Below are 27149 nucleotides of genomic sequence, written 5' to 3' on the forward strand. Positions count from 1 at the left end.
TGTAAAATAGGTTCAGTTAGGGTGAGATGGGAAAATAAAACAAGATAAGATAAAATAAGTTAAGTTCAGTTAAGATAATAAAACAAGATAAAATGAGTTAAGTTCAGTTAAGATAATAAAATAAGATAAAATAAGTTAAGTTAAGATAAGATTAGATCATAAAACAATATAAAATAAGATAAGTTCCGTTCAGTTAAGATAATAAAATAAGATAAAATAAGTTAAGTTCAGTTAAGATAATAAAATAAGTTAAGATAAGATTAGATGATAAAACAATATAAAATAAGTGAAAATAACGCTCTATTAAGTCTTCCATCGGTTTAACTGGGGAGTCCAACAGCGGGAGGGCGCATCATCGACGGTAGGTAAAACCCGCAGCGCCGCAGCGGTCTTGCTCCTTCCTTCCCCCTCCACCAGCGCCGAGTAGTCCACGCACCTCGCGTCGATCACGCACATTTTCGTATTTTTTTTTTTTTTGAAGCATCTCTGGAGCTTATTGCGCGTAATCGTCGTGACGTCTCAGCGCGGACCCGTACGACCGAGCCCGAACCTGAACCCGGGACCCGAAACCCCCCCCCCCCCCCGCGGCGAGTTGACTCCGGAACCCCGACGCGTCTTAAAACGACTCGTTCGCCGCGGCCGACTCGCCGTTCCGCCGCGCGTCGCGGTCATTTTCCCCCTGCGCAGCTGACGATGTAAACAGGAGCAGGAGCCGAGGGGGGAGGCAGCGACTCCAACCGCCGCGGTCGTCTCGAAGCGCCGCCATGGGGCTCCCTGTCAACATCAAGGTGAATTTCCGGGGGAACGTCAAGAGGCTGTCGGCCCCGGATCTGGACAAGTCGGAGTGGGAGTCGGTGGAGGCTTGGGTAAGCAGCAGCAGCAGCAGCAGCGGCGACGGCGGCCGTTGACGGGCAGCGGCGGCCCGGTGCGCAGTTCGGTGGAAGGCCCCGGCGGAAGGCCCCGTCCGAGGCCTGTCCACGGCAACAACAACGGGAACCCCCCCCGCCCCCCGCCCCCGGAGGACGAGGACGAGGACGAGGACGAGGACGGGACCGCGGATCATTAAAATGATAGTCCCGGCGGCGATGACGGCGTCCCTGTTGTTTCAGGAAGCGCTCCGGCATTTCCCAACTTTTTGGGCTTTGCGGGAGGCCGACTGAGGAGCTGTCTCGCCGTGCGGGTGTCAGGCTGTGGGACCGAGGAGCTGTCTCGCCGTGCGGGTGTCAGGTTGTGGGGCTGTGAGTCTCCAAACTTTAATTTTATTTCGTTTTGTTTTGGTTTCAGGTTAAAGCGTCATTTGGGATCAGTCACTTTCAAGTTAAATATTTCGACGAGGACAACGAAGAGGTATGGTCTTTTTTTTATTTGCTGTCGTTAAAAAAATATTAATTATATATATATATAAAATTGTATTTTTATAATAAATATAATTAGGGAATATAGGCGGATATGTAACCTTTATCCTATAATTTGTAAATATATATGATGGTAATTATTCATCCCTGGTGGGAAATTGCAGAGTCACAATAGAAAGTAAGAAGAAAACTATATAGAGGAAAAATTGGTAACATGTAATAAACAATAATAACACCAACAATTTGAAAGGAGTACACACACTGTTCTGTCTTCCTAAATAAGCAGACAAGATTCTGAGCCTTACAAACAATGGGCCACTGACCGCCTCCTCCTCCTCCATCTTCTTCTCCTTCTCTGGGTTTTACCAGCGGCTTGTGTCCTTGGTGTTACATTACTGCCATCTTCTGGACTGTACTTCAGTTCTGTGGCCTCCCAATCCGCATTGTGACATCTTGACGCTGTGACGTCACAAATCGGCCGGTCAGACTAAAGCTACGTTTAGGGAAGGCATCGCCTTCCGTCAGCTATTGCCCTTGAGGAAACAGAATCTTTTCACTCTTCTGCTCTCACTGCACGTATGCATGCGTAGCTACTGTATGCAGCAAGCTAAACTCTCCCGAAAAGTGAGCTGACTTCAGGTGTTTTTAACGGTAGCGATGTGGAACTGTTGAACAAAAAAGTATGAAGATTAAGGCTCATTCTCTATGCAAATAACTTTTTAATATGTCGTAATAACTCTTACAGTGTGTGCATGAGCAAATCTTTCATCGTTACATTATTCCTTCCTCAAGGGCGATGGAAGGAGATGCCACGGTGCTGCCTTCCCCCAAATGTAGCCTTAAGTTTGCCCGGCTGATTTGTGATGTCACAATGCAGATTGGGAGGCGACGGAACTAAATCAAGTCCAGACGATGGCAGTAATGTAACGCCAAGGACACAAGCTGCCAGTGAACCCGCTGTGCAATGTAAAAATACATTTGGGGAAGGAAGCATGGTGACTGGAGTAATTTAAGTAATTTCCCCCTGGGATTTATTAAAGTATTTCTGATTCTGATTCTGACATTTCCCTCCCTCCGTCCCTTTATTGCCCATGAGGAAGCAGGAAGCAGAACACATTTACGAGTTATTTGCAATCGCATGGATTGAAAACCTGCATACTTTTGTGCCGTTCAACAGTTTCACACTGCTACTGTCTTGGGTACTTTTTGGTACAGTTAGTAGGGTTCAGCGATATGTTAAATATTTCCTACCGGCAACCATCAGCCCAACAACCAGCAAATGTCGATATATTTGTAGTGGGGGCTGGGGGGCGTGAGAGCTGTGATCAACGCGGCTTGGAGGATGGGTCAGAATTACATACAATAATACACACATACACACATTATCCGCATCATGGCGCTCCGGCAAGTCCAACAGGTCCAGCAGGTCCTGCAAGCCCAATGTCAGCATGGCCGCTGCAGAGGCGCGTGCAATAGCTGAAGCTGCACATGGCACTAAGGCTGTTTATGCAAAGCGTCAGATTGACTTGGAAGTGGAGAAAAGCACCCATCAATATGGAGAAAGCACGCATCGATATGGCGAGAGCACGCATTGGTGCTACATTAAAGGCACACACACACAGTCTATATGGACTACTATATGTACATAAGTGTTATTAATATTGTACAATAATAATATGTATAAAATAAAAATATTAAATATGATATATAAAATATTGTTAACCCATTGTAGCACTGGTGTGACAGTCGCAACATTTGGATATAATGCAACTGCAGTATGTTATCTGGACATAATGATAGATGAGGCATTGTTTTTCACATGAAGTGACCTTCCACCACTGACTTGTTATTGTGTTGAAATGAGTGGTTTACTCACTCAAAGTTGTCTTTCTCCTTTATAGATTTGTATTAACAGTCAAGGTAAGCAAACGTAATTATCTGCTTGATGTTCTCCTAAGTGCCCCATATACACAATTTAACATCATATCACATAACATGAATGGTGAATATAGTAGTAATATCGTGCATCTCATCAGAGCATTGGATGTGAAATGTTATCTTTATGGTGAAAACTGTTCCCTCCTTCCCTCAGAGGAATATGAAGAAGCCATCAAGGTACGGACATATGCATGATTGAGCACAACCTTAATAAAGAGGCACAAATCAAATGTGAATCTTTGCATCTAATGCAGAATGAAGCTATCAAATCTTTATTTATTTATTGCTTTATTTATTTATTTATTTATAAATCTGATTAATTAAAGTATAATATTTGAATATGAATGTATTAGGATGTATTAAGTACTTTCAAAGTTAAAGGTATCGAGAAAGTATTTAGTCTTTGTGCTAGTTATTTCAGGGCATTCACACTGACACTACAGGGACATGGTACAGATGTAGTTTAAAGGAAAATAATGTCATGAACTTATTTTGTTTAAGGTGGCTTAACATGCTCAATACAGGAATTATTAGTCCAATTTTTTTTTTATTGCAAACATTAATGAAATACAGATGTGCAAAGTGCAATTATATTAAACACATGAATGACTGTAGACTCAGTAATAACTTGGCTTAGTAATTACATATTAATCATTTATAATGTATTCCCTTCATGCCTACACTAAGAATTCATCTTGTGCATATAATCACATTTTGTAAAGTCTGTATATTTCTATATATTTGGCTATTTCTGTTCTGTATTTTTGGCAATTGTGTATATTTGTTTACTTTCATTTAATAATTAAATTATATATATATTTATTTTTTTATCTATTTTTATTATGGTAATTGTCTTTTAAGACAAATTCCTCGTATATGAAAGTGTACTTGGTGGAATAAACTCATTCTGGTTCTGATCAGAAGTGTAGTTGGCTTAAATTAGTTGTTATATTGGAGTACGTGTCTGCTCCTGCACCCTTCGTATAGTATTTAGTTCCATGCTGTTTACTGTGTGTTGACCTACGGTGGTATTCTATATATACTGTGCGTGTTGTGCCTCCTCCGTCCCTGTGCAGAGTGCGGAGAAGCAGGGGAACCAGCTGCATATGAATGTGTACAAGATGAAGGGCCAGGCGTGCGGCGGGCCCATGAAGACGGAGGTGAAAGAGCTGAAGGGCGACCTGCGCCCCGCTCCGCCCTACCCCTCCAGGGTCAAGACCGTGGACAAGGGCACGCAGGTTACACCCGAGAGAGAAGCCGTAAGGGACACCTGGAGAAAAAGAGCCACTGATTTATATTTAATAATAATGATAATAGTAATGAATAATACGGTACAATCAAGTAAAAAACAGATCCTGTAAACAACCCAAACAAAAATCACTTAAAAGAGCCGCTGATTTAAATTTAATAATAATAATGTTAATAAATATAGCTGCAGGCAGCAATACATGGGGTCCAGGTTAGTCTTAGTTAACACAAATTAGTTTTCCAAGTTCCGTAAAACACACCATCACTTCGTATCTGCAACAATATACAAATTTTCGAGTTCCCATGGAGCGTATCATCAGTTTGTGCTGTCGCCCGTCTTTACATCAGCATTACTACTACAACGAGTTGTACTTTTTGAGTTCCCATTGAACGCAGAAATAAGGAATGCTGCAAAACAAGGAACACAACAGCCCTCTAACACGGGGTTAGAGGCGAACAGAATGCGTTTATTTACAAAAAGGTCAAGAGATAAAATATTAAACAAAAAGCCCAGCCGACATCAAGCAGGTGTGAGGACCTACACACACACAGTTTTCAACCGCTTCAGACCGAGTGCACACCACACGCCCTCGCACGATACAAATGTGCGCCCAATGCCACAGTTTGCAAATATATAATGAATTGGATGATGATGTCACAAAGCACCTGCTCCACAACCTCATCTTGCTCCACCACCACCTCAAGTTTAGGACGTTGGCCTATCGTCGATCTGGGAACGTTTTGCTACTTCCGGTGGCTTTTCATTGGTTTTTCACTAATTCCTGCTCTAAATGTTTGATCGATATAGATCAAACTTGAACCACATGATGTCTGAGATGTCCCGGTTCTATCGAGACCTCAACCGTGTCCGTGGGTTTAGCAAAAGTGTTCCAGACACTTTTAGCCCGAAAAATGCCGAGGTGAATAATAATACTGTAATAAAAATCCCAACAATAACAATTGGGTTTAAGCCCTGCTGGCAGGACCCTTAGTAGTAATTATTATTATTATTATTATTATTATTATTATTAATAATAATAATGATGATGATGATGATGATGATGATGATGATAATAATAATAATCGGTACAATTGAGTAAAAAGATTCTGTAAACAACCCAAACAAAAGGAGCCGTTGATTTATATCTGATAATAATAATAATACAAAAAATACATTTTATTATTTTTATTGTTATAATATTTTTATTATATTATCAGTGCTAAATCATGTTTGGAATCTGATTTTTTTTTTTTTTTTTTGCTAGGATTTTTTATTTAAGATTATTTGCTGTCTTTTGGGCTAAAGGGAACTGGAACACGACAAAGGCAGTAAGCACAGACATGGTTGAGGTCTCTTTAAAACCGGGACGTTTCAGACATCTTGTCAATATCGATGTACATTTGTAGCTGACATGAGTGGAAAAACCGTCGTAATTTTAACTGAAAGTAGAAGAACGTTGAGGCTATTTGATTCGTTTCGGGAGCGGGCCGCTTTGTGACATCATCATCTGTAGTTATGTAAGTCCAAGCTTCTTCCCTCGGAACTCATTTGCATCCAGCCGCTTGAGACACGTAGACAGACAGCTGGAGCCATTGCTGCCTTTAAAGAAAACTTGGAAAACTATAATCGGTCGCTGAAGGTGTCGAAGAATCTTTAGCAGGAAGTTCTAAGAACCTTTGGAGGAACGGTCCCTTTCTTTTGTGTCCGCACTGCATGATCCAGGAATGATCGTCGTTGATAAAACACTGTTCTTGAGGGACATTTAAACGAAACGACACAAGAGCAACATTCAGTGACGTAAGTGCACGTTTTAAGGTGTCAAGCAACCACGGTTCTGAACCACAGGCCTTTTTTTTTTTTTTTTTGAAGATGTCAACTTTTAACTCATCTCACCTTATGTTGCCGCTGTGCAGTAGCAAACAGCCCCAAAGGGTAATTTCGCCAAGCACCACGTTCCGCCAGAACTGCTTACGGCAATATTTTACGACACAGTGCTTTGTTACTTGCGCACGCATGGGAATAAGTGTAAACAAAGACAGAGGAAAACCGCGCTTGGTGAAATTTCTCGAAGGTTGGATTATTACAAGATTTGGCCGTCTGCTTTCGCTCAGTAGCGACATAAGGTGCGGTGAATGAAAGTTTACACTACACGCGGTAAAGATGCTCGTGCGTCGTTCCCGACATTCATAATCAGGCCCCAACCCTGGAAGTTTGTCGGCCACGACAAAATTGGGTCAGGGCTGAATTTGTTACGTTTGTTCCACGTATACATACATAACGCGATTAAACTGCATCCCCTGTATTGCTGCCTGCAACTATATTTGGGGGTGCAGCCCGCTTGGTGCTATCGATCCACGTCGGAGCAGGAATAAGTGAAAAACCGACCAAATATGACCCAAATCACAGACTAAGCGGTCTAAGTCATCGAACACCATAGTATCTACAACAGGGCTAAAAGTATCTGAAACACAACAATGACAGATGTTACAAACACGGTTGAGGTGTCGTTGGAACCGCTATGTCAAAAACATCTTGTGGTTTCGTGGATAAGTTTCACCAAATCGATCCACATACGGCGCAGAAATGAGTGAACAGCAAGGCGTCGGAAAAAAATACAAGCGGTGATATCGTATTTACTCTCAGAAATACGCCAACGTTTTTCGTATCTCACGGAAAACGTAACCCATTGAAAATTTCATCCAAGGAAAGAAAGAAGTCAACACTAAAATTATGTAAGTTCGATTACCTTCACGAACCTCCGTAAACATGTCACGTCATATCAGTCATGTGACACAAACAGCCAATTGTACAGCAGGAGCGCCGGTGCTTCCGCCGCCCTCTCACAAGCCCCGGCTCTCCAGCCGGGCAACGCCCAGCGGGGATGAGGCCCGCCGGAGTTGATACTGCAGGTGTTCCTAATTCCTCCTTATAATCCTAATGCCAATTTGAACTCGAACTCGCGGCAAACTCCCAACCCGCCGCGGCCCCCATCCCCGCAGAAGGAGAGCGATTTAAAGAAAGAATCTGTGGTATGAGAGAGTCCCTCGGTTCGCTCCAAACATCCCAGCAAATAATCAGAGCGCAGATTCGGGAACCTCCGAAAACTGCAATACCTAACCTACATGACTAAACTGGAGGCTGTGTATTGCTGCCCCCAGCTATAATTGTTATTATTATGCATTTATCTGTAAAGTGCTTCTCTCAGGACAGCACGGCACAACTATTTGTTTTTATTTACTTCAAAACAATAAATATATATTTTCCTCACAACTCAAAATGTTATCAGTGATTTATAATTGAAATCTTTGAAGGCAGCCTGCGTATTTTATTCAGATTAATATTTCAAAAACAGTATTCTGTAAATAGTGTTTCTATTGTTTCTTGGCATGCAGGTGACTGCCAAAGACAGCAAGGGGACCAAATCGGAGGACGAGCCGACTCCGCCCGTGTGGTTCAGGTCGTACATGCAGAAGGTGAGCACTGGAGGGGAAACAGAACCCCAAAAAAACAAGCCTAACAAAAAGACAAGATATGTGTGTGCACAAAATTTGGTGTGTTTGTATTTGGAGCGTCTTCACCTGGTCCAAATATAACCGAGTAACGGAGGAAGGTGAACGTTGCTTTCCAGCCCGTTTCCGAAGCGATATCGTCATATTTGCTTTACGCTGAGTCCAGTGACGCAGTGAGACATGTTTGTCAGTGCTTCCTTTTTGAGAGGTTCTTCATTTGTGCAGTGGAAACCGCTTATATGGATAAAAATCTTGAGACACAATCATTCCTATACAAATGCTGTATATAATTAAATAATAATTAATAATTAAATAATTATCTTATAGTAATGAAGTGGTCAGCCATCATTTGTCATTTTGAGTCTTCTCATTCATGATATATATATATATATATGGAATACATTTTTATTTTTATCGTTGTAACCCATCGCAGTGGTGGTGCTACAGCCCCATCAGGATTTTGCATAGCAGCCCCCCCCCTCAGGATTTTCTTCCAATTTTACATTTTTAAATCCTGTCCAACAATTATCTTAAGTTTTAAAATTTTTTAAGACTGATAATTCTTAAAACAGACAGGTATAGGTCCTCTCCACTGCGCATCCCTGTTTCTCTTGAAAAAACTTTGTATTTATTTTAGATGTATTTATTTTCCTCCATTTCCTAATTGAACTAAACATAAAAGCATCTGTTGGTATCAATGGCCCTGTGTGTCCCCTCACACGGGACACACAGGGCCATTGATACCAACAGATGCTAATCTGCATGAGAAATAAAGAAAAAAAAATATTATAGTGATCAAATTTACCCGTAAAGACGTGTTCACTATAAGAGGTTTCCACTTTAATAATAATAATAATAATAATAATAATTAATGAACCACCCCTTCCTCCCGTCTCCCAGTTTAAGGATGAAGTGGTGAAGGAGGTGGTGGAGAGGATGTGTAATGACTTTTCGGGACAGTGTTGCACCCATAAAGCGGCCGACGGGCCCCCGGAGGCCCCCGAGATCCCTGGACCCAGCGGTGTTGCCGTGGGCCTCAGGGTGGTGCCCTCCACCTTCACCTCCACCTCCAACAGCTCCCTGGGCTACACCCCAAACTGCAGCAGCTGCAACAAGCTCACCTCTGAGGGAGCGTACAAATGCAGGTAGGCTTTAGAGATTCAGATTTAAATTCTATTGGAAATTTGAAAACTAAAAAATTGGTGAAAACCCTTTCGACCACTTTTTTTTTTTAATTTATTGAGGATATTTTACAAAAATTGAAGTGTTTTTATGTATTTTTCCCCTTTGTTATTTATTTTTGTTGATTTTATTGATGTCAAGGTCGATTTCTGTTTAATGGCTGATTTTTGTATGATGTACTGTTTTGTGTTTTTGCTACGATGCATGCAATTTAAGAAAAAAAAAAAAAATAAGAAGCAGTTTGTGCAGGTAGGCCCCGCCCTCACACACCGCTTCCTGCGGTTCCAAAGTGATAAAAGTTAGCCTCTTTTTGGAGATTCCCCTCTGTACGCGTGACTCGGTAAAGAGAGTCGGTCAGTTTTTCCAACTCTTGGTTCATTTGATTCAGTCTGTGAAACTGGTCAGTTCATTCTTCAGGAATTCTGAGTGTCAATCAGTCCCCTTTTCAGCCTGCGTGCCTGGCTGCAGGCACCAAGACGCGACCGGACGACCCCTCTGCATAAGTGGCTGCCGACTCCAGGGTCATTTAAAATATTTGTTTGCGACGAATAAAACCGCTTGCCTGTCTCTCGCATGACGACGTGTGATAACAGCAGGTACGCGCCGGTTGTTGTTGTTGTTGTCAACGTCGTGTTGCGGCTGTAGCGTGTGCCCGTCCTGCATCCTGTGTGAGATGTGCAGACACAGCCACGACCCGAGCCACAACCTGGTGAGGACCAAGACGCCGCTGTCCATCCCCGAGCATGGCATGTCCGGAGAGCTCAGGTACGTCAGACATTGTAGAGTGTCTGTCTGCGGGTATAGACTTTCTAAGCTCAGATGCAAACTCTGTTCATCCCTGGAGGGAAATCCAGACGTTAACAGCAGCAACAAACAGTGCAGTGGAGAAAGAGATGACAATTCAAATGAGATGAGAAATGTACACAAGGTTAACATGGAGCTTTGTTATATAACTCTGTCATATAATAATAACTAGTGACTGGTGGCAGCTGGTCTAAGCCAGTAAGTTCGAGTTACAGTAATGCGAAATTATTGTTTACCAGGGTTCTTACCAGGTCCTTGAGGTGCATGAGGTGTTTGCATTTCGTCCTCGCAATTGAAGTACTGGAATACCTTGAAAATAGCCCCTTTTGGGCTGAGGCGCATGAATGTCCTTGGGAAAGGGACTCGATCATTGAAAACCTGTAATATTCCCCCTGGTTTTGTTTTTCAAATCATAACGTGATAAAACATTTCCAGAATCGGATTTACGACATAGATTATGCCAGGAAAATTAAAAATTAAAATAAAAAATAAAAAAATAAAAATAAAATAACCCTCACAAGTGCATCTTGCACTTGTGAGGGCTTTGATGTTGCTCCAATGGTTGATGTTTGCTGCGATGGTTTCCAGCCTCATGCAAGTCGTTTTGGACAAAAGCGTCGGCTCAATGAATAAACGTAAGTGTACATTTCCTCCAATTTCCCTGCCAGGTTCCCGAGGCGAGGAGACAGGACGGTGCGCAAGGCCGAGCGGCAGCGCCTGAAAGCCGAGCGGCGGCAGCTGAGAGCCGAGGTCAAAGAAATCAAGAAGAAGCTGCGACTGGAGAAGAGATCGCTGCAGTGGAGCGGGCCCTCTACCTCTGGCCGACCCAACCTGACACACATGGCCTCTGCCTCCACCCAGGCCCCGGCCCTGACCCCAACCGCTGCCTCAGAAGCAGCCTCAGGTCCGGCCCCAGCCCAAGACCCCATTGCAGCCCCGAACCTCGACTCCCAGGCTTCCAGTCCAGAGTAAGCGCCCCCCCACCCCCCTCGGAAGTGCGTCCGACAGTGCTGGGCGCTTCTAGGCCCGCTGCATGGATGCAAAAAAACAAAACAAAAAAAAGTTTTTTTTCCCTTTTCCAACGAAAACGAAAATCAAACTATGCCATCTTTGTAAACTAGTCTGTATGAGTGTGTCGCTGGCTTCTCTGGTGGTGGAAAATGCTGGATCTACCTCACAGTGTGAAAACTGCTGCTGCTGCTGCTGCTGCTTCGTAGGTTTTCTAAGAGAAACAAAATAGCTCTTGAGCTGCAGAAAGAAAAAAAAAAAAAAAAAAAACAACACAAAAAAACTGTGATCCAGATTTTTTTTGATTCGTAGAGAACAAAAGAGATGGGTCCTCTAAGCGGCAGGGCTATTTTCAACAATGCTCTGTACACTTGAAACTAGGGGTCCCGGGGTCTCGCACACCTCCTTGGTGCCCACTATGGCTGCCTTGTTTCTGGATGAAAATCTGCCTGACGGCACCCGCCTGGAGCCCGGGACCAAGTTCATCAAATACTGGAAGATGAGGAACTCTGGCACTATCAGCTGGACCTCAGAGACTAAGGTACCGCTCTGAGAGGGCAGGCCGCCCCGCCCTCTGCACCTCTGCTTCTTCACCTCCACCCTCAACCCCTCCTCCGCTCACTGCCTTCTTCTTCCTCCTCCACCCACCTCTGCCAAACGCATCAACTAACGCCAGATAAGATTTCTCTTAACACAGCTCACTTCGTCTTCAAGGTTTTTCTTTCTTAGCCATTGATAGTTGAATTTCAGCTGAGATCGTTTTGGGAGTTTCAGTTAGGGATGGAATAATTCCGATAAGGCTGGTTACACTGATAGATTTCAGGATATCAGGATGAAATAGAATATTGATTTACAGAGGGTATTTCTTTTACAATTTGATAGCACATCAAACATGTTGGGTCTTTTTTTTTTTACATTTAGAAGCATATTACGTTACATTGCACTCTAACGACCCCAAACTAACAATCTAAGCCGATGCCATTGAGGTACTGTAACTGATCAGATCGATATATGCTTATATGCTATAGATGCTTTAAAGCAATGTTTCCCCACCTTATTTCTCCCACAGCACACTTTATAACGGTAAAATAATCCAACAGCCACCAATCTTAACGACTCTTTTCCGAGTGAGTCGTCAAAAACTGAATCTCAATAAAGAGTCGAACTTTTCATCAACACTATTAGTTCTCACTTTCAGCGTGAATTCTGTTCTGATGAACATGGAGCTGCTATTCTGGCTGGAGCTGATGAATTGGATGGAAGAGTCCTGCCTTGCAATTTTGATCTTGCAGCACAAGTGATAATTATTATGAGCTCCATTACATTTTATTTTGAAGTGGAATTTGACAAGTTTCTCTTAATGTGCTGTCACGACACACTCGTGGTTGAAAAACTCTGCTTTGGCATTGGTGAAGTAAATGAGTCAGGGCAGCCTTGCAATTTTGTCCTTGCAACAACACAAGAGCTAATTTCCATTTGTAATGATTTTTTTTTGATTAAGTAAAATTTGTTAAATTTTCTCTAAATGTGCTCTCATGGCACAGTCGTGGTTGGAAAAACTCTGCTTTAAAGCTTAGTCCCGGTTTCGGTCCATGCCTAGCTTCAGCATCGCTCTTGAAGCGTCCCGTCCCATTTCCAGATGTGTCTCTGCCACTGTGGTTGTCCCCCAAGTGGACGTCTGTATTCCCATGTGTGTGTGTCTCCAGCTGAAGTTCATGTGGGGGAACCTGTGCGTCGCGTCGGAGGCAAAGCGGGAGGTGGCGGTCCCCCTGCTGCAGCCCGGCCAGGTGGGCGTGGTCAGCGTGGCGTTCGTGGCCCCCGTTATGGAGGGCACGTACACGTCGCACTGGCGGCTGGCGCACTGCGGGGCCCAGTTTGGCCCTCGCATCTGGTGCAGCATCGTTGTCGACCCCGGCAACAGCCGCAACACCCTCGGCCCGCGTAGCAACACAGCCTTGGCAAGTCTGCTTCTACACCGTTCACCGTTCTAGATCCATTATTTGAAATTTCAAAAGGCGTGGCAGTATTTGGAGGGATATAATCTCATGCTGCTTTCACACGTGCACTGCAACCCTGAAATTACTCGGACTTAACCCAGCCAGCACCCGAGTACAAAGTCTGCATAATGCCAGATTGCGGGGTATGTGTGAGCAGAGCAGGTGATTGTCCACAGCATTTACAGCGAGCTAGTGGGCGTGTCGTGTGTTGACGACGTCTCTATCACGCGCCAGTTATTTACCTTTGTGCGGATCTTCGTGCACGGAGCGTAGCTGCTTCGTAATCATTTCTGCTTTCCTTTATATTCCTTTCCAATCTTTGGTTTATATTACGTCCAAATACATGGAGTATTAACGCCAGCCTCCTGCACGCTCTACCCAGGCTCCGCCCCTCGCCTAAACCAAACAGTATTTCCAGGTGGTGTAAATGCGTCTGACAGTCTCGGGTTGTGAGCTATGTCTGAAGGGGTAAATCCGGACAATGTCTGGAGTGCTCGTGTGAAAGCAGCGAGAGTCTGGTTAAATGAGTACAGTTTTCATGTACATGGGGATTTTTCATCAAAATAATTGGTGCATTTTAGTGCAAAATGATTAAAAATAAAAAGAGTGCTTAACAGTAAAAAAACAAACAAATACAAGATAAACAGAATGTACAAAATATGCTCTATGCACCTGATACAGAAAACAAACAAAGGGCTATAGAAAGATAGACAGATTTTATGAATATAGACAAAATAATAATAAAGCAATACAATAAAAATATGAAAAAAAAAAAGAAAAACTAACAACTGTACACCATAGAATGTGACAATATACAGCAACCCTTATTGATAAAGAACAAATATTACCCCAAAATAACCACAAGGGGGGAAAAAAAGATAAAAATGAAAAAGACCTCAAGGTCATGTCCAAAAATAAAAGAATGGCATATACAGTATCCTATACAAGAGCTTATGAAATAAACAGTAATCCAGAAAGAACAACCATGAGATACGTCTATAACCCAAAACATTGACAGTGTGGCAGGGGCTGACATATTGACCTGGTATGAATATAAATATGGTTGGATGTTGGACTGTACAGGATGAATGTGTCCTCTGTGTCCTCCCCCCGCTGCGGGCTCTAACCACGTCCACGTTGTGTCCCCCACAGAGGGAGGACAGATCCAGGGACAGCGGCGCCAGCATGTCCGTCGACCTCAGCCACCGAGACTTCTACTTCCCCTCCGTCGACCTGCTCACCGCACAGGTACCAGCACATGACATGAGATGAGATGACAGGACAGACAAACACACTGAATGGCTGCTTAAGAAGAGCCAGTCAAAAAAATAAATAAATAAATTAAGTGTGTGTGTGTGTGTGTGTGTGTGTGTGTGTGTGTGTGTGTGTGTGTGTGTGTGTGTGTGTGTGTGTGTGTGTGTGTGTGTACATATTACACATTTTTGACAAAATAAGCTTTTGAATCACCACTTTACTTTAGCAGATTAAGCTATAGATAGATAGATATAGATAGATAGATAGGGGGGAGATATATAGATGGAGGGAGGAAGAGGTAGATGGATGGAAAGAGAGAGATAGACAGAGGGGAGATATATATTGACAGAGGGGAAAGAGATAGATGGAGGTAGGAAGGTTAGATATATTGGCTATATGCAATAACCTAATGATGAGCAATACATGTAACCCTCATAACTAACAACAAGCAATCAAATAAACCCAAAAAATGACTTTGATACGTAGGTCAATTAGGAAACTTTTCCATATCCAATAATCTAACAATTAACCATATACAACGTAAAGAGAAAGGATAGCAATCAACCAGTAAATGAAAGGAAAATCTTCAGGAAAATCCATATTATGTTTGCGCTGTTTTTAGGACTTGCTGTCGTTTGAGCTGCTCGATATAAACATCGTTCAGGAGTTGGAGAAGGTTCCCAACAACAGTCCAGCTGGTGAGGAACGCAGGGAGCTCCATATCACACACACATGATGTTACACACACACACACACACACACACACACACACACACACACACACACACACACACACACATCACAACAACATGACAACCGCTTCAAATGTGTTTTTGAATTTCAGATCTGACCCCCTGCATGTCCCCCCTGCCCCACGAGGCACCGGCGCCGGAGAAAGCTGGAGCTCCACAGACGAAAGAGCCCGACGAGGCGGTGGAGAAAAGCCTTTTCGGTGAGTGAGTGGGCCGGAGACCGGTATTCATCCGCCGTGATAACTTATTAATTCCAAATCCGGAGGAAGAAATTATATGATCGGGAATAACCTGTGAGCTACAGATGATGACTTTTTTTTTTGGGCTGTCAATCAAAGATAATAATTTGTGATAAATTGCGATTGTGCAATTAATCACACAAATATCATGCGATTAATCGCACAGTGTTTGTGATTAATCCCAGTTATTCACAGTTCTCAAATTTGACCCGAAAGAAAGATTTTTCTATTTAAAGAGCAGTGCATTGAGTTATAGCCATACCGTGATTTAATAATTGAGAAAAGAATCATAAAACCATCTTAATCAAAATGTATTTACGGCATTTTCATCGTAAGGAAGCTGCTCTCGTTCTCCTGTTCCTCTGCACCGAGCCAGTCGCTAAGGCAACCTAACCTGTTTACATGAAGTGCCATATTAAAATATGGAACACAGTGAAATGATAAAAAACATTCCAGTGCACCGACTTTGACAGCCCTTCCTGTTTTATGACGACGTATTTGAGTTTGCTATTTATGAATTCTTGAGTGGTGCTGAATCAAAAGTTGGAGCCTTCATTTGGGCGGTGTTGTGTCCAGCAGCGAGGGCCAGGGAGCAGCTGGAGGAGGAGGAGCGGGAGGAGGAGATCAGCGGGGCCCAGTTCCTCTGCGAGACGGTGATCCGCTCCCTGACGCTGGAGGAGGCCCCCGACCACAAGCCTCCACGCTGGACGCAGCACGCCGCCCGAAAAGCACACGGTAACCACAGGGTTTACTAACTATACTCACTATGTACTGTAAACTAGTTTTATGGTTAGTGGTGTTAGTGTTAGCTTTAGTTATGGTTAGGTTAGTAGTTGGCAACCGGTTAGGGTTAGGTAGTGTCATGGTTAGTTGTGGTTAGGTTAGTAGTTGGCACCAGGTTAGGGTTAGGTTAGTTAGTGTCATGGTGAGTTGTGGTTAGGTTAGTAGTTGGCAACAGGTTAGGGTTAGGTTAGTTAGTGTTATGGTTAGTTGTGGTTAGGTTAGTAGTTGGCACCAGGTTAGGGTTAGGCTAGTTAGTGTTGTGGTTAGTTGTGGTTAGGTTAGTAGTTGGCAACAGGTTAGGGTTGGGTTAGTTAGTGTTATGGTTAGTTATGGTTGGTTTATATTGGCAGCCAGTGAGGGTTAGTAAGTGTTAGTTAGTGTTGTGTTAGGTTAGTTAGTGTTGTGGTTAGTTCGTCAGGTTAGGTTAGTAATTAGCAGCAGGTTAGGGTTTGGTTAGTGTTATGGTTAGTTATGGGTAGGGTCTTAGTTGGCAGCAGGTTAGGGTCAGTAAGCATTAGTGTGAGGATTAGGATAGTTGGTGTTGCGGTTAGGTTAGTGTTGTGGTAAGTTCAGGTTAGGTTAATAATTAGCAGCAGGTTTGGTTAGTTAGTGTTATGGCTGGTTATGGTTAGATTAGTAGTTGGCAGCAGGTGAGGGTTAGTGTGAGGATTAGGATAGTTAGTGTTGGGGTTAGTTCAAGGTAGGTTCGTAGTGGGCAGCAGGTTAGGGGTTGGTTAGTTAGTGTTATGGTTAGTTTGGGTTAGGTTAGTTAGTGTTTGGGTTTGCTTAGTTAGTGTTACGATTAGTTCGGGTTAGGTTAGTAGTTGGCAGCAGGTTGGGGTTTGGTTAGTTAGTATTGGGGTTAGGGTAATTAGTGTTATGATTAGTTTGGTTTAGGTTAGTAGTTGACAGCAGGTTAGGGTTGAGTTAGTTAGGGAACGGTTAGTTAGTGTTATGGTAAGTTAGGAAAACTAAACTAGGAAAATGTGTCACGTCTTCCAAAACAAAAGAATAATGTCTCGCGTTAACGTGTTGTGAAGGCTTTAACTTTGACAGCACTACTCTCTGTGTGTTTTTAGAAGGGATTCAGATCAGTTATTCAATCTCTACATTATATTGTCTCTCTCTCTCTCCCCTCCAGTGTTCTGCCCTCCTCCCCGGGACTCTGGCGTTTACTTTGAGAGGGTGGTGGAGGTGGAGAAGACGGGTGTGGACCACGCCGCTGTTAGAGGCGCCGTTAGATTAGAGATTCCAGCTCCGCCGCCGTACCCGGGACGCCCCCAGACCAACCTGAAGGCCGAGCCCGCCACAGGTTACAGAAGTTTGATTTATAGATTTCACAGGAAACTATTTTCATATCTATAACAGCTGACTCTTCCCAGAACTGTGCCAGAATGTGTCGTGGTACAGATTGGTGCATTTCTCTACAGACAATAAGCATGACAAATACAAATTAACAGCCTGAAATTAAAATAAAAATAGCATTAGAAAAACGTAACGGTGCGAATTTTTTTTTTTTGTGAAAATTACTAGAGCCCCCTTTCTATCTATGAATATAAAAGATACAGCGACTGTCTCCTCTGTATCATTACACAGTGCAAAAATCTCCAATCTTCCAATATTCTTTTCGTTATTGTTTGTCTTCAGCGTCCATTTCAATTTAAATGTTGCATAAAAACAGGTGAACAGGAAACCCACACATAAAAAGATATTAGTTATTATAACAGCAAACCTCCAGCTCATCACTATTGAAACCAATGCATTTTGAATATAATTACACATGTTTTGATGCATCCTTTTATTCCTATCCCTTTTATTCTCTTAAAGTTCTCACAGAGGCCGTTTTGGCAGCGACGACGAATGAAAATGCGACCGTGGATTCAACGCAGGAGGACGAGGGGAAAGACCTGACTGAGGAAAGGGAAGAAGAAACGACGGAGGTTCCGGAGGAGGAGGAGAGAGGAGAGGAGGAGGAGGAGGAGGAGGAGGAGGAGGAGGAGGAGGAGGAGGAGGCAGCCCCAGAAGACGAAGAAGACTGGGACGAGGTGAGGAGCTTGAAAAGACATCATCAATCAAAAGAGAAGAAGAGAATCATCAGTCAAAAGACGTGTGTGTTAGGGGTTTAATACTCCTGTCAGTGCCCCTGTAAATTCTATGCACAGGATAAGTCATGGATATGGTTCTATATATGGTATGAATAAAGACCTAGATTAGGTCTAATCTTCCTTCTGGAAATGAGATTTTATTTCAACCAAGACGAGGGCACATCTGAAACTATTTTAAACCTGACTGAGACTGAGAAAGGCCATTTCAGTTAGTCCAGACTAAAAGGCTGATTAAGTTTAAGATCTGTGGCCGTGAAATCGCCCACTTATCTCATCTAATCTTAAGTCTCACGTCCCGCCCCCTTGTCTCATCTTAAGCCTCATATCCCGCCCCCTCATCTCATCTCATCTTAAGTCTCATGTCCTGTCCCCTTATCTCATCTTAAGTCTCCTGTCCTGCCCCCTTATCTCATCTTATGTTAAGTGTCATGTCCCGGCCCCTGACCTCATCTTAAGTCTCATGTCCTGCCCCCTTATCTCATCTTAAGTCTCCAGTCCCGCCCCCTTATCTCATCTTATGTTAAGTGTCATGTCTCGGCCCCTGACCTCATCTTAAGTCTCATGTCCGGTCCCAGGTCAGCAGCCAGGCCTCGTCCTCTGCCTCCTCCTGCGACGACTACATCATCGTCCTCCCGGACTGCTTCGACACCAGCCGCCCCCTGGGGGACTCCATGTACGGAGAGACCCGAGAGGAGGAGGCGGAGGAGGAAGAGGAGGTGGAGGAAGTGGAGGAGGACGCGGAGATGGAAGAGGTGGCCGAGGAAGAGGATGAGACGGAGCCCACGTTGCCGTGGTCGCCGCTCCACCCGGCCCCCGGCAGCGTCGCCCAGATGCTGTGCGCCTCGCAGGACCTGGACACCTCCACCCTCACCCCGGAGGTGGTGGAGGTGGCGCAGGTGGTGCCTCCCCCGCCACCTCCCCCGCTGCTGGATCCCCCCCGGCCCCCACCCACCCTCTACTCCCCCAGGTATGTTTGGATATCCTGTCAGTCATCAGTATCAGAGTCAACGCGTTAACTTTCCATGCTTTAATTAAACATTTCATGTTAACAGGCTTGGTTGTCTTAGCAACTGGCTCAGTGCAAAGAAATAAGAGATTTAAAATTTTTAATAAATATTATTTTGTGTTTTTGTTCTCAATAATGAAATCACAGTATGGCTTCAACTCAACACACTGCTTCTGAGATAGAAATCTTCCTACAGGGTCACATTTGAGTGAATTTCAAAATTGCCATTAATTTCCATTAAGTACAATTTTTCAATTTACTGCCAATTCAACGCAGAGGGCTTGGTAATAGTGAAGATGCCATTGAATACACTTTGATAAAGATTATTGTTACTGTCCGTTCTCAGTAATCAAATCATAGTTTGGCTATGACTCAACGCGTTGCTTTTTAAAAAGAACATTCTTTCTGGTCAAATTTCAAAATTGCGATTAACTACACAATTATCACAAGATAATTATTTGCATTGAACCGTTTGGTGCAGGGCTCACGGCTCTGTTGGATTCACTCTATAAAGCGGACAAAATAGTACGTATTCAGTAATACGATAAGTTTTAACTGTGTGAAATATGTCAAATATTCTCAGTGATGTTCAATCTGCCAGTCGAGATGTATTTTTGTGGTCAAGTCTCGATCAGTTCCCCTGTGAGCAAAGCTCCGCTGGCGTAGTCCTGTCTGATCTTCTCCAGCTGCATTTTTTGATCTGTTCCACCTCTAATAATAATGAATTATAAACTGATTCATAATAAAGTAAACAAAATAAACAAATAAAATACATATCCACTATTTGTACCGTTAGTATTAAAATTTGACTAGAAAAAGTGTATTATTATTAAATTTTTTTTTTTGCAATTATTTGATATTTTTGTACCTCTGAATGTTTTGCACAGTATATCACATGTATACATACACACATAAACAGTGTGTACCGTAATTTCCAGACTATTAAGCGCACCTGAATATAAGGCGCACCCACTGAATCTTTAAAAAAAAAATATTTTTAACATAAATAAGCCGCACATGTCTATGAGCCACAGGTTCCTACCGGTACATTGAAACAAATGAACTTTACACAGGCTTTAAGGAAACACGGCTTGTAACAAAAATAAAAAAATTAGCGGTAAACTACCACGAAAGTCATTGGTCACTATCTTCCTCCTGCGCACTGAAACCACCGAAGTCATCTCCTTCGGTGTCGGAGTTGAATGGCCTCAGAGTTGCTTCATCTGATGTTGGATCCTTTTCGTTGTCGCTCTCGTCACTTTCATCCGGAGGCAAATTCCCCGCTGAGCTCATGCTGCCCTCTTCAACACGCAGCAGTCCAGCCTTTCCAAACCCGTTGATGATAGTGGATTTTTTGACAATGCTCCACGCTGTCAGGACCCACTGGCAGACGCCAGGATGGTCCACCTCTAAAATCCTCAAACTTCATTGCGGTGGCGATTGTTTTGGCTTTCAGTGGGATCTGCACAGTTGAAACACCGCGGCCGTCTGCTCTATGTGTGTTGACCCAGTCTTCGAGCTCATTTTCTAGTTGGGGCCATCTGCTTTCCTTCCCCCTGAAAGCTTTTGTTGTCTTTTTGCACCGAGTCAGTTCCTCACGCTGCTGTTTCCAACGTCGTACCATCGACTCATTAAGGCCAAGCTCCCGTGCAGCAGCTCTATTTCCTTTTCCCTCAGCCAGATCGATCGCCTTCAACTTGAAAGCTGCATCATATGCATTTCTTTGTGTCTTTGCCATGATGAGGGTGATGAAATAACTACCGTAAATTATATTTTTATATATATATATATATATATGTTCAAATGAAATGATTTTAGACAGTTTCCTTTTCTCTGCCTGTGTTCCAGGTCCGAGGCTCTGTACCTGGCAGAGAACCCCAGTCCTCCGGCCCGAGACCCGTATGAGCCACGACAGCCAGGAGTCCACCTCAACAGTGAGTCTCGGCGGCCTAGCAACCATGTCTCAAAAACAAACCAGACACCGAGTGCAATGACATTTTTTATTTATTTTTTGTAAGTTTTGCGTTCCGCTCTGCATTTAAGAACACGAATGCCTTGCCTTCAGAATGGTGTGGAGGAAGGGGTTCACCAAACTTTATTTCAAGTTGTGTTGTTACGTAATCGTTTGGGATATTGCATGCACACACACACACGCACGCACACAAGAAAACCACTGGTGTTGCAACCGGTGCCGATAAGATAAGAGAAGATAAGAAAGCACTTTATTAAACCCTGTGGGGAAATTCAGGTGTCACAGCAGGAAAAAATGTGCAAGCCAAGAAAGGGATAAGAAGTCATATTTAGTAAAAATAACATATGTACACATACGTATATGAAGAAAGCAAACAGAGTAGCACTGTGCTAACCACCGAGCCCAATGTGGGGGATGGTAGTTAGAGGAAGTAGTACAGGTAGTGTCTCCCATTGTAGTATAGTGTATAGTAGAGTATCTAGCAGCTGTGTAGCATACACTCTACTGTGCCGAGAACATGTTTCTAATTCCACTTAAAAGAACTAATCATAAAGAATGCACTGATGCACACATTCAAAAACATTCATCAGTTCCATACAAATTCTGGAGATTTGTTCCCGACGAACGAATCGTTCGTGGGTCTTAAGCTGCTTTCACACATGCACTCTGGACATTGTCGGGAGTTTCCCCTTCACATATGCCGCACACGACCGGAGATTGTCCGTGTCGGACGTGTTCACACCACCCTGGAAATACTCAGTTTGGTTTAGACGAGGGGCGGAGCCTGGGTGGAGTGTTCGGGAGGCAGGACGGGATGCAATTACCCCGATTTACTGTTTTTCTATCTCAACTTGCTTGTGTAACTCTCTTCTGTGGTGTTTTTGCCAAAGAGGAGACACATTTAGGCCCTCGGTTGGAATACAGGAAGTGGTGTGAGCCGCAGACCTGACAGGGTTTGTTGCTTTAGCAGAAAATGAACATTGTCATCATGGTTGCGTGCGTGAACAATGTTTACTTCTCCGCAGCATCGACTGGTCTGTCCAGATCAGCAGGCTCAGCATCCAGTGCCTTCGAGACGTACACCCCGCGGCCCAGCAACGCTCTGCAGCTTAGGTGCCACACCACTCACACCACAATGTAGAGCAGCAGGAGAATGTAGAATACAGAATATAGACTTTACAATATAGAGCAACAGTAGAATATGACTATAGAACATAGAGCAGCAGTAGAATATGGACTAAAGAGCAACAGTAGAATATACAATATAGAATACAGGGGAACAGTAGAATATACTGTATAATATAGAACATAGAATACAGAATATAGAGGAGCAGAAGAATAGACTATAATATAGAACATAGAATACAGAATATAGAGCAGCAGTAGAATACCTAATATAGAGCAGCAGTAGAATATAGAGCAGCAGTAGAATACGGAATATAGAGCAGCAGAAGAATACACAATATAGAATGTAGAGGAGCAGTGGAATATACTGTATAATATAGAACATAAAATTCAGAATATAGAGCAGCAGAATATAGAGCAGCAGTATAATACCAAATATAGAGCATCTATAGAAAATACAATATCGAATATAGAGGAGCAGTAGACTATACTGTATAATATAGAACATAGAATTCAGAATATAGAGCAGTAGTAGAATACAGAATATAGAGCAGCAACAGAATATAGAGCAACAGTGGAATAGAATAAAAAAAAATTTAATCGTATTTTTTATTATTAATATTCATTTTGTTCAACATTTTCCCTTCAGTTTTCTCTCTATCACCTCTATCAAAAGCAAAACCGTGCCGCTAGTTTTGGGCTATTTCTGTAAAATGAGTCCTTTGAGCCCAGGTGGTGAACCCTGTCTCACATCCCTCCCTCTCCCTCACACATCCCTCTCCCTCATCCTTCTCTCCCTCATCCTTCTCTCCCTCCAGGGGCCAGGGAGGCATCACGGAGGGCCTGGTTAAGGGAGCGCTCTCTGTGGCAGCATCCGCCTACAAAGCTCTATTCACTGGACCAAACTGCTCCATTCAGGTACCTTTAAAATCCTCTACAACAACATTCCTCTTATCTGGACTAGTATCCGGGCCAAACTGTAATATTTTTACAACCAATCACAATTGGAAAGCCTCAAAATGTTGCAGTAAGTTTAATGTTGGTCCTGACATCACAATGCTGAAGACATTCCTTTTGAGATTTAGTCTAGCTGAAAGGTGAGAGATTTGTTAGGACTTTTTTTAAGAGTCAGTTTCCAACGAGTCACTCGGTAAATCGAGTTGTTCTGTCTGTCTGTCTGTCTGTCCGTCTGTCTGTCTGTCTATTAGGGGTGCAACGGATCACAAAAACTCACCTGGATCGTATCATGGTTTTGCATCACGGATCGGGTCATTTTTCGGATCAGCAAAAAAAAAAAAAAAACGGGGAGACAAATATAACTTCACTTTCCATTTATTCTGGCAAACACTTAAAGCAAGGACCTTTTGCCCATGTTCTTAAATGAAAACAACTATTTATTTGAGCCCTAACCCTATCGAGTCTTGATTTAAAAAACAAAACAAAACACTAGTTTCTCAATAAGTAACTTTTGAGTCCGGTCACATTAAATCATTATAAATAATATTTTTTTCTTGTGGTGGAATAAATATAACAAAATATTTCATACAAATTCCGTTGAACATTATTATCGTATCTTTGATATCACAATCCAAATCATATCCATAACGTTAACTATTCTTATGGAGAGCGTACTGACACTTCTCACAAGCTCTTATCTCCTCTTTTCACTGCAACTCTGCGTCACCAGTTATGGAGTTATGACTTTAAAAAGTAACAGCGATAGTAAAACACTATTTCACTGCGATGGTTCAATTTTACTGTCTACCTGTCTGTCTGGAACAAGCCAATGTGGGTTTCAGTTCATTTCGAAAAAATCCACTTTCTGTTTGACTGTTCTTCTTCTGAGTTATGTTCTTACTTTGACCTCTTCCCCCTCCCATTTCCTCACTTCATCCTCATTATTCTTCCCGGCATCCACTACACCTCGACCCCCACCACCCTGCAGCGAGGCGTGGACCCCGCCACAAGACAGGACCCTTCCATGATGGCCATGCTGTTGGAGATGGGCTTCAGAGATCAGCGGCTCAACCAGCGGCTGCTGAAGAAGCACGGCTACAGCCTGCTGCACACCGTCAACGAGCTGGTGCAGATGGCCGAGGACAGTCAGAACGAGGGTGGAGGCGGCGGCGGTGGTGGCGGCGGCGGTGGCGGCGGCGGCGGCGGCGGCGGCGGCGGCGGCGTTGCCGTTGGCAACCCGCACTGAGAACTCAAGACTTCCTGTGCTAAACAGGTCCGCTGATAAACAGGAAGCCAGCGATGTTTCTTAATGTATTATCTAGAGCAGTGGTATTCGAAGCCCCTCCCTAGGGGTTTCAAGGACTTAATGCCCCCGTCCTTAAAAGTACAAATAAAAAGATGTTTTGTATGCAAACTACAGCGTTAATAATAAAACAAGTTGAGCGGTCACATGCATTTGTGTAACGGGCAGAAAGGTGATCAACTCAAAAAACAATGAAAACATTATTGAAAATGAATTAAAATATGAAGAAATATTCCCATAAATTCCCATTAATCATCTCACGCCCCCCTTGCAGTTCCTCCGTGCCCCACTGGGGGGGAGGGGGGCGTGGCGCGCCTCACAATTTGAATACCACTGATCTAGAGAGAGGGTCGGAGTGTCACAGTGCACGCCCTCACCTCTCGCCCTCGCCTCGCTAGATAGTGTCTGGAAACGTAAAACAAACAAACAAAAAGAAAATTCAACTTTTTATCATGTTTAGGGGGAATGAAAGGGGTAAAAAATAAAATAAAAATAAAACAAAAACAAAAAAAAAAAAAAAAAAAAAGCATTGCAACCGATTATTTCTTTTCAAATCTGTTCATTTAACCCAGATTACCGAAGCTCTCTCCATGGACCGTCTAGCGCGTGATGGTTTTAACATATCGAAACTTTAAAGGAAAAAATGGAAAAATAGCAATAGAGAAATTATATTTTTGATTTTCTTTCACCCAAGGGCGTTGACGTGGAGAGCACTGTATGACGCGCAGATTTAAGCTTCAAAAAGTGGCTCGATGGCACTTAATTCACTAATAAATACACTTATATATTCAAACAAATTTTTGTCAATTAGTAAAAATCCAGACGACAGCTTAACCTTTCGGCAAAAGTTGCTACTTGAAAGTTGTTACAAGTTCATCAGTTACAAATTTCATGAGAGATTAATTTTGTTCAAGAAAAAAAAAGGATCCTTGGATTTAATTTATGGATTGTTCTTTCTCTCATAGTGACTCGGCCTAAACAATGCAACCTCTCTCTCTCTGTCTATCAGAGTACTGTTGATCAGTCGTTGACGTGTGGAATGTATTCAGAACTGTTCGGACACTTTGTTTTCTACGGCTTTTTGGGCTTTTTAGGGACCCGCCTGCGTGGCCGTCAAGAGGCGCTAGAGGCGGCTCGCAGTGGTTTGGGGGGGGCGGGGGGGATGTCCTTTTTCGCTTTGCGACACGCGCCTGCCACCCCCCATCCCATAATACTACAGTAGGATATTAACTATAGACCACGTGTCATCACACATTCCCCCAAAATGTCTGAACTTGAACCAAGTTTATTTTGTTGATGTTTTTTATCAGTTATTTGTGGTTGTTTACTCATTGAAATGCATTATGTGGTTCTACATTGTTATTATTATTATTATTATAATTATTACCTAATTGAACTTATTTTTGTCTTAATTTTGATTGTCGTGTGTGTGTGTGTGTGTGTGTGTGTGTGTGTGGGCATATGTTGTCATTTTGTTTACTTTCAAATGAAATGTGGTCGAGGTTGGTTTTGGGGAGGCGTATGTTTCTTTCTGATGGGTGGTTTAAAAGGTTCATGCACTAGAGCTAGATAGTGAACATACGGTATATCTGCTGTGCTTGTTAAATGGATCCTGTAGAGTTTCTATCAGACACCCTGCTGCCGTCACTCTGCCAATAAAACATTTGCACAACGCCTCATTCTCTCCGTTTCCCTCAGTCTCTCACCTCCCCTGACGAGAGAGGCAGGTCGTAGTTTTTGGAAACTCAATGTGGTCGATCGGAGCTTGCATGTGTACTATAGGTAGAGGAAGGGATGGATGGATAGAGGAAGGGATGGCTGGGTAGAAGGGATAGGTGGATGGATAGAGGGATGAAGAGATGGATAGATGTATAAATAAATGGATAGATACTATATTCATGTCTTTTGGGGCGCTTGTGTGTACAGCAGCTCATCAAAACGGGGCAATAATAGTTATAATTAAAAAAAAAATGGCAATACTATGTACAACAGATCAGAAGATTCACTGCAAAATAGGAAAAAATCCAGAAACAATAAACCTAAAAAATTGACAAACAACTTCCACCAATTCACTTTCTATCAAAAGCAAGAATGGCGCAAGATGACATATTGTGAATATATAGTGTAGATGCTATATATACATATATATACACACACAGAATATAGAGTATATATTTATTTGAAATATGCGCCGGGTTGAAAACAAAATTGTCATAATATGTAATTGTTGAGTATTCATAAAGAAGAAACGCTGACAGAATGTGATGACGCCTTCATCCCTTCATGACGTCATGAACGGCGTCGCCCCTCCAGTCTGGGGGGGGGGGGACTCCCCCCTTGTTGACGTTTGAAACGGGATCGCAACGTAATCACGACTTAACCACACTGAAGCAAACTGATTTTCACCAGACAAGACGAAGACGACGAGCGGCCTCCAGGATATTCTCTCCCCGAAGCAGCAACGTCGAAGGAAACGGGTGAACCGAAAGCCCTCCGTTTCCCATTGGCTGCATGCGGACCAATAGACAGGCCCGTGTCACCTGCCGCTGCCAAGTAGGAAGTGACCCCCTGCGCGGCCGTGTCCACGGGGGGGGGGCGGAGACGCGTTTCC

General features: G+C 43.2%; 2 protein-coding genes across 5 annotated transcripts in view; both read left to right on the plus strand.

Annotated features, from left to right (window-relative positions):
• The first annotated feature begins 694 nt into the window (after positions 1-694).
• Positions 695-26212, plus strand: nbr1a (NBR1 autophagy cargo receptor a). Of its 4 annotated transcripts, none has more exons than XM_080021164.1 (23): positions 695-866; positions 1285-1347; positions 3257-3275; positions 3448-3470; positions 4370-4552; positions 7935-8015; positions 8952-9196; positions 9879-9998; positions 10706-11005; positions 11427-11586; positions 12752-13003; positions 14195-14290; positions 14919-14994; positions 15141-15248; positions 15864-16022; positions 17212-17382; positions 17898-18115; positions 18751-19142; positions 21030-21115; positions 22179-22266; positions 23097-23196; positions 24224-24409; positions 24449-26212. In XM_080021164.1, the coding sequence occupies exons 1-23, from the start codon at positions 765-767 to the stop codon at positions 24479-24481; spliced, it is 3261 nt and encodes a 1086-aa protein (XP_079877290.1). In that variant the 5' UTR covers positions 695-764; the 3' UTR covers positions 24482-26212. The 4 variants fall into 4 exon arrangements, with proteins under 4 accessions (XP_079877290.1, XP_079877291.1, XP_079877293.1 ...); XM_080021165.1 differs by having other exon boundaries at positions 15867-16022; XM_080021167.1 differs by having other exon boundaries at positions 9012-9196.
• A 934-nt stretch (positions 26213-27146) lies between these two features.
• tmem106a (transmembrane protein 106A) overlaps positions 27147-27149 on the plus strand; it is a 9836-nt gene continuing 9833 nt past the window's right edge. The window contains exon 1 of the mRNA XM_080021168.1: positions 27147-27149. This exon is cut by the window's right edge and continues 161 nt beyond it. The gene's annotated coding sequence lies outside the window, so the exon portion shown is untranslated.

The sequence above is a fragment of the Zeus faber genome (assembly GCF_960531495.2).
Source record: "Zeus faber genome assembly, chromosome: 20".
Classification (NCBI taxonomy): domain Eukaryota; kingdom Metazoa; phylum Chordata; class Actinopteri; order Zeiformes; family Zeidae; genus Zeus; species Zeus faber.

What these genes read in the sequence shown, in the direction of transcription:
- nbr1a (XM_080021164.1), top strand. Translation starts at nt 765, where the DNA reads ATGGGGCTCCCTGTCAACATCAAGGTGAATTTCCGGGGGAACGTCAAG. An exon ending in GGTGGAGAAAAGCCTTTTCG is followed by an intron (nt 15,249 to 15,863) that starts GTGAGTGAGTGG and finishes TGTTGTGTCCAG; the next exon opens with CAGCGAGGGCCAGGGAGCAG. An exon ending in AGCAACGCTCTGCAGCTTAG is followed by an intron (nt 22,267 to 23,096) that starts GTGCCACACCAC and finishes CTCTCCCTCCAG; the next exon opens with GGGCCAGGGAGGCATCACGG.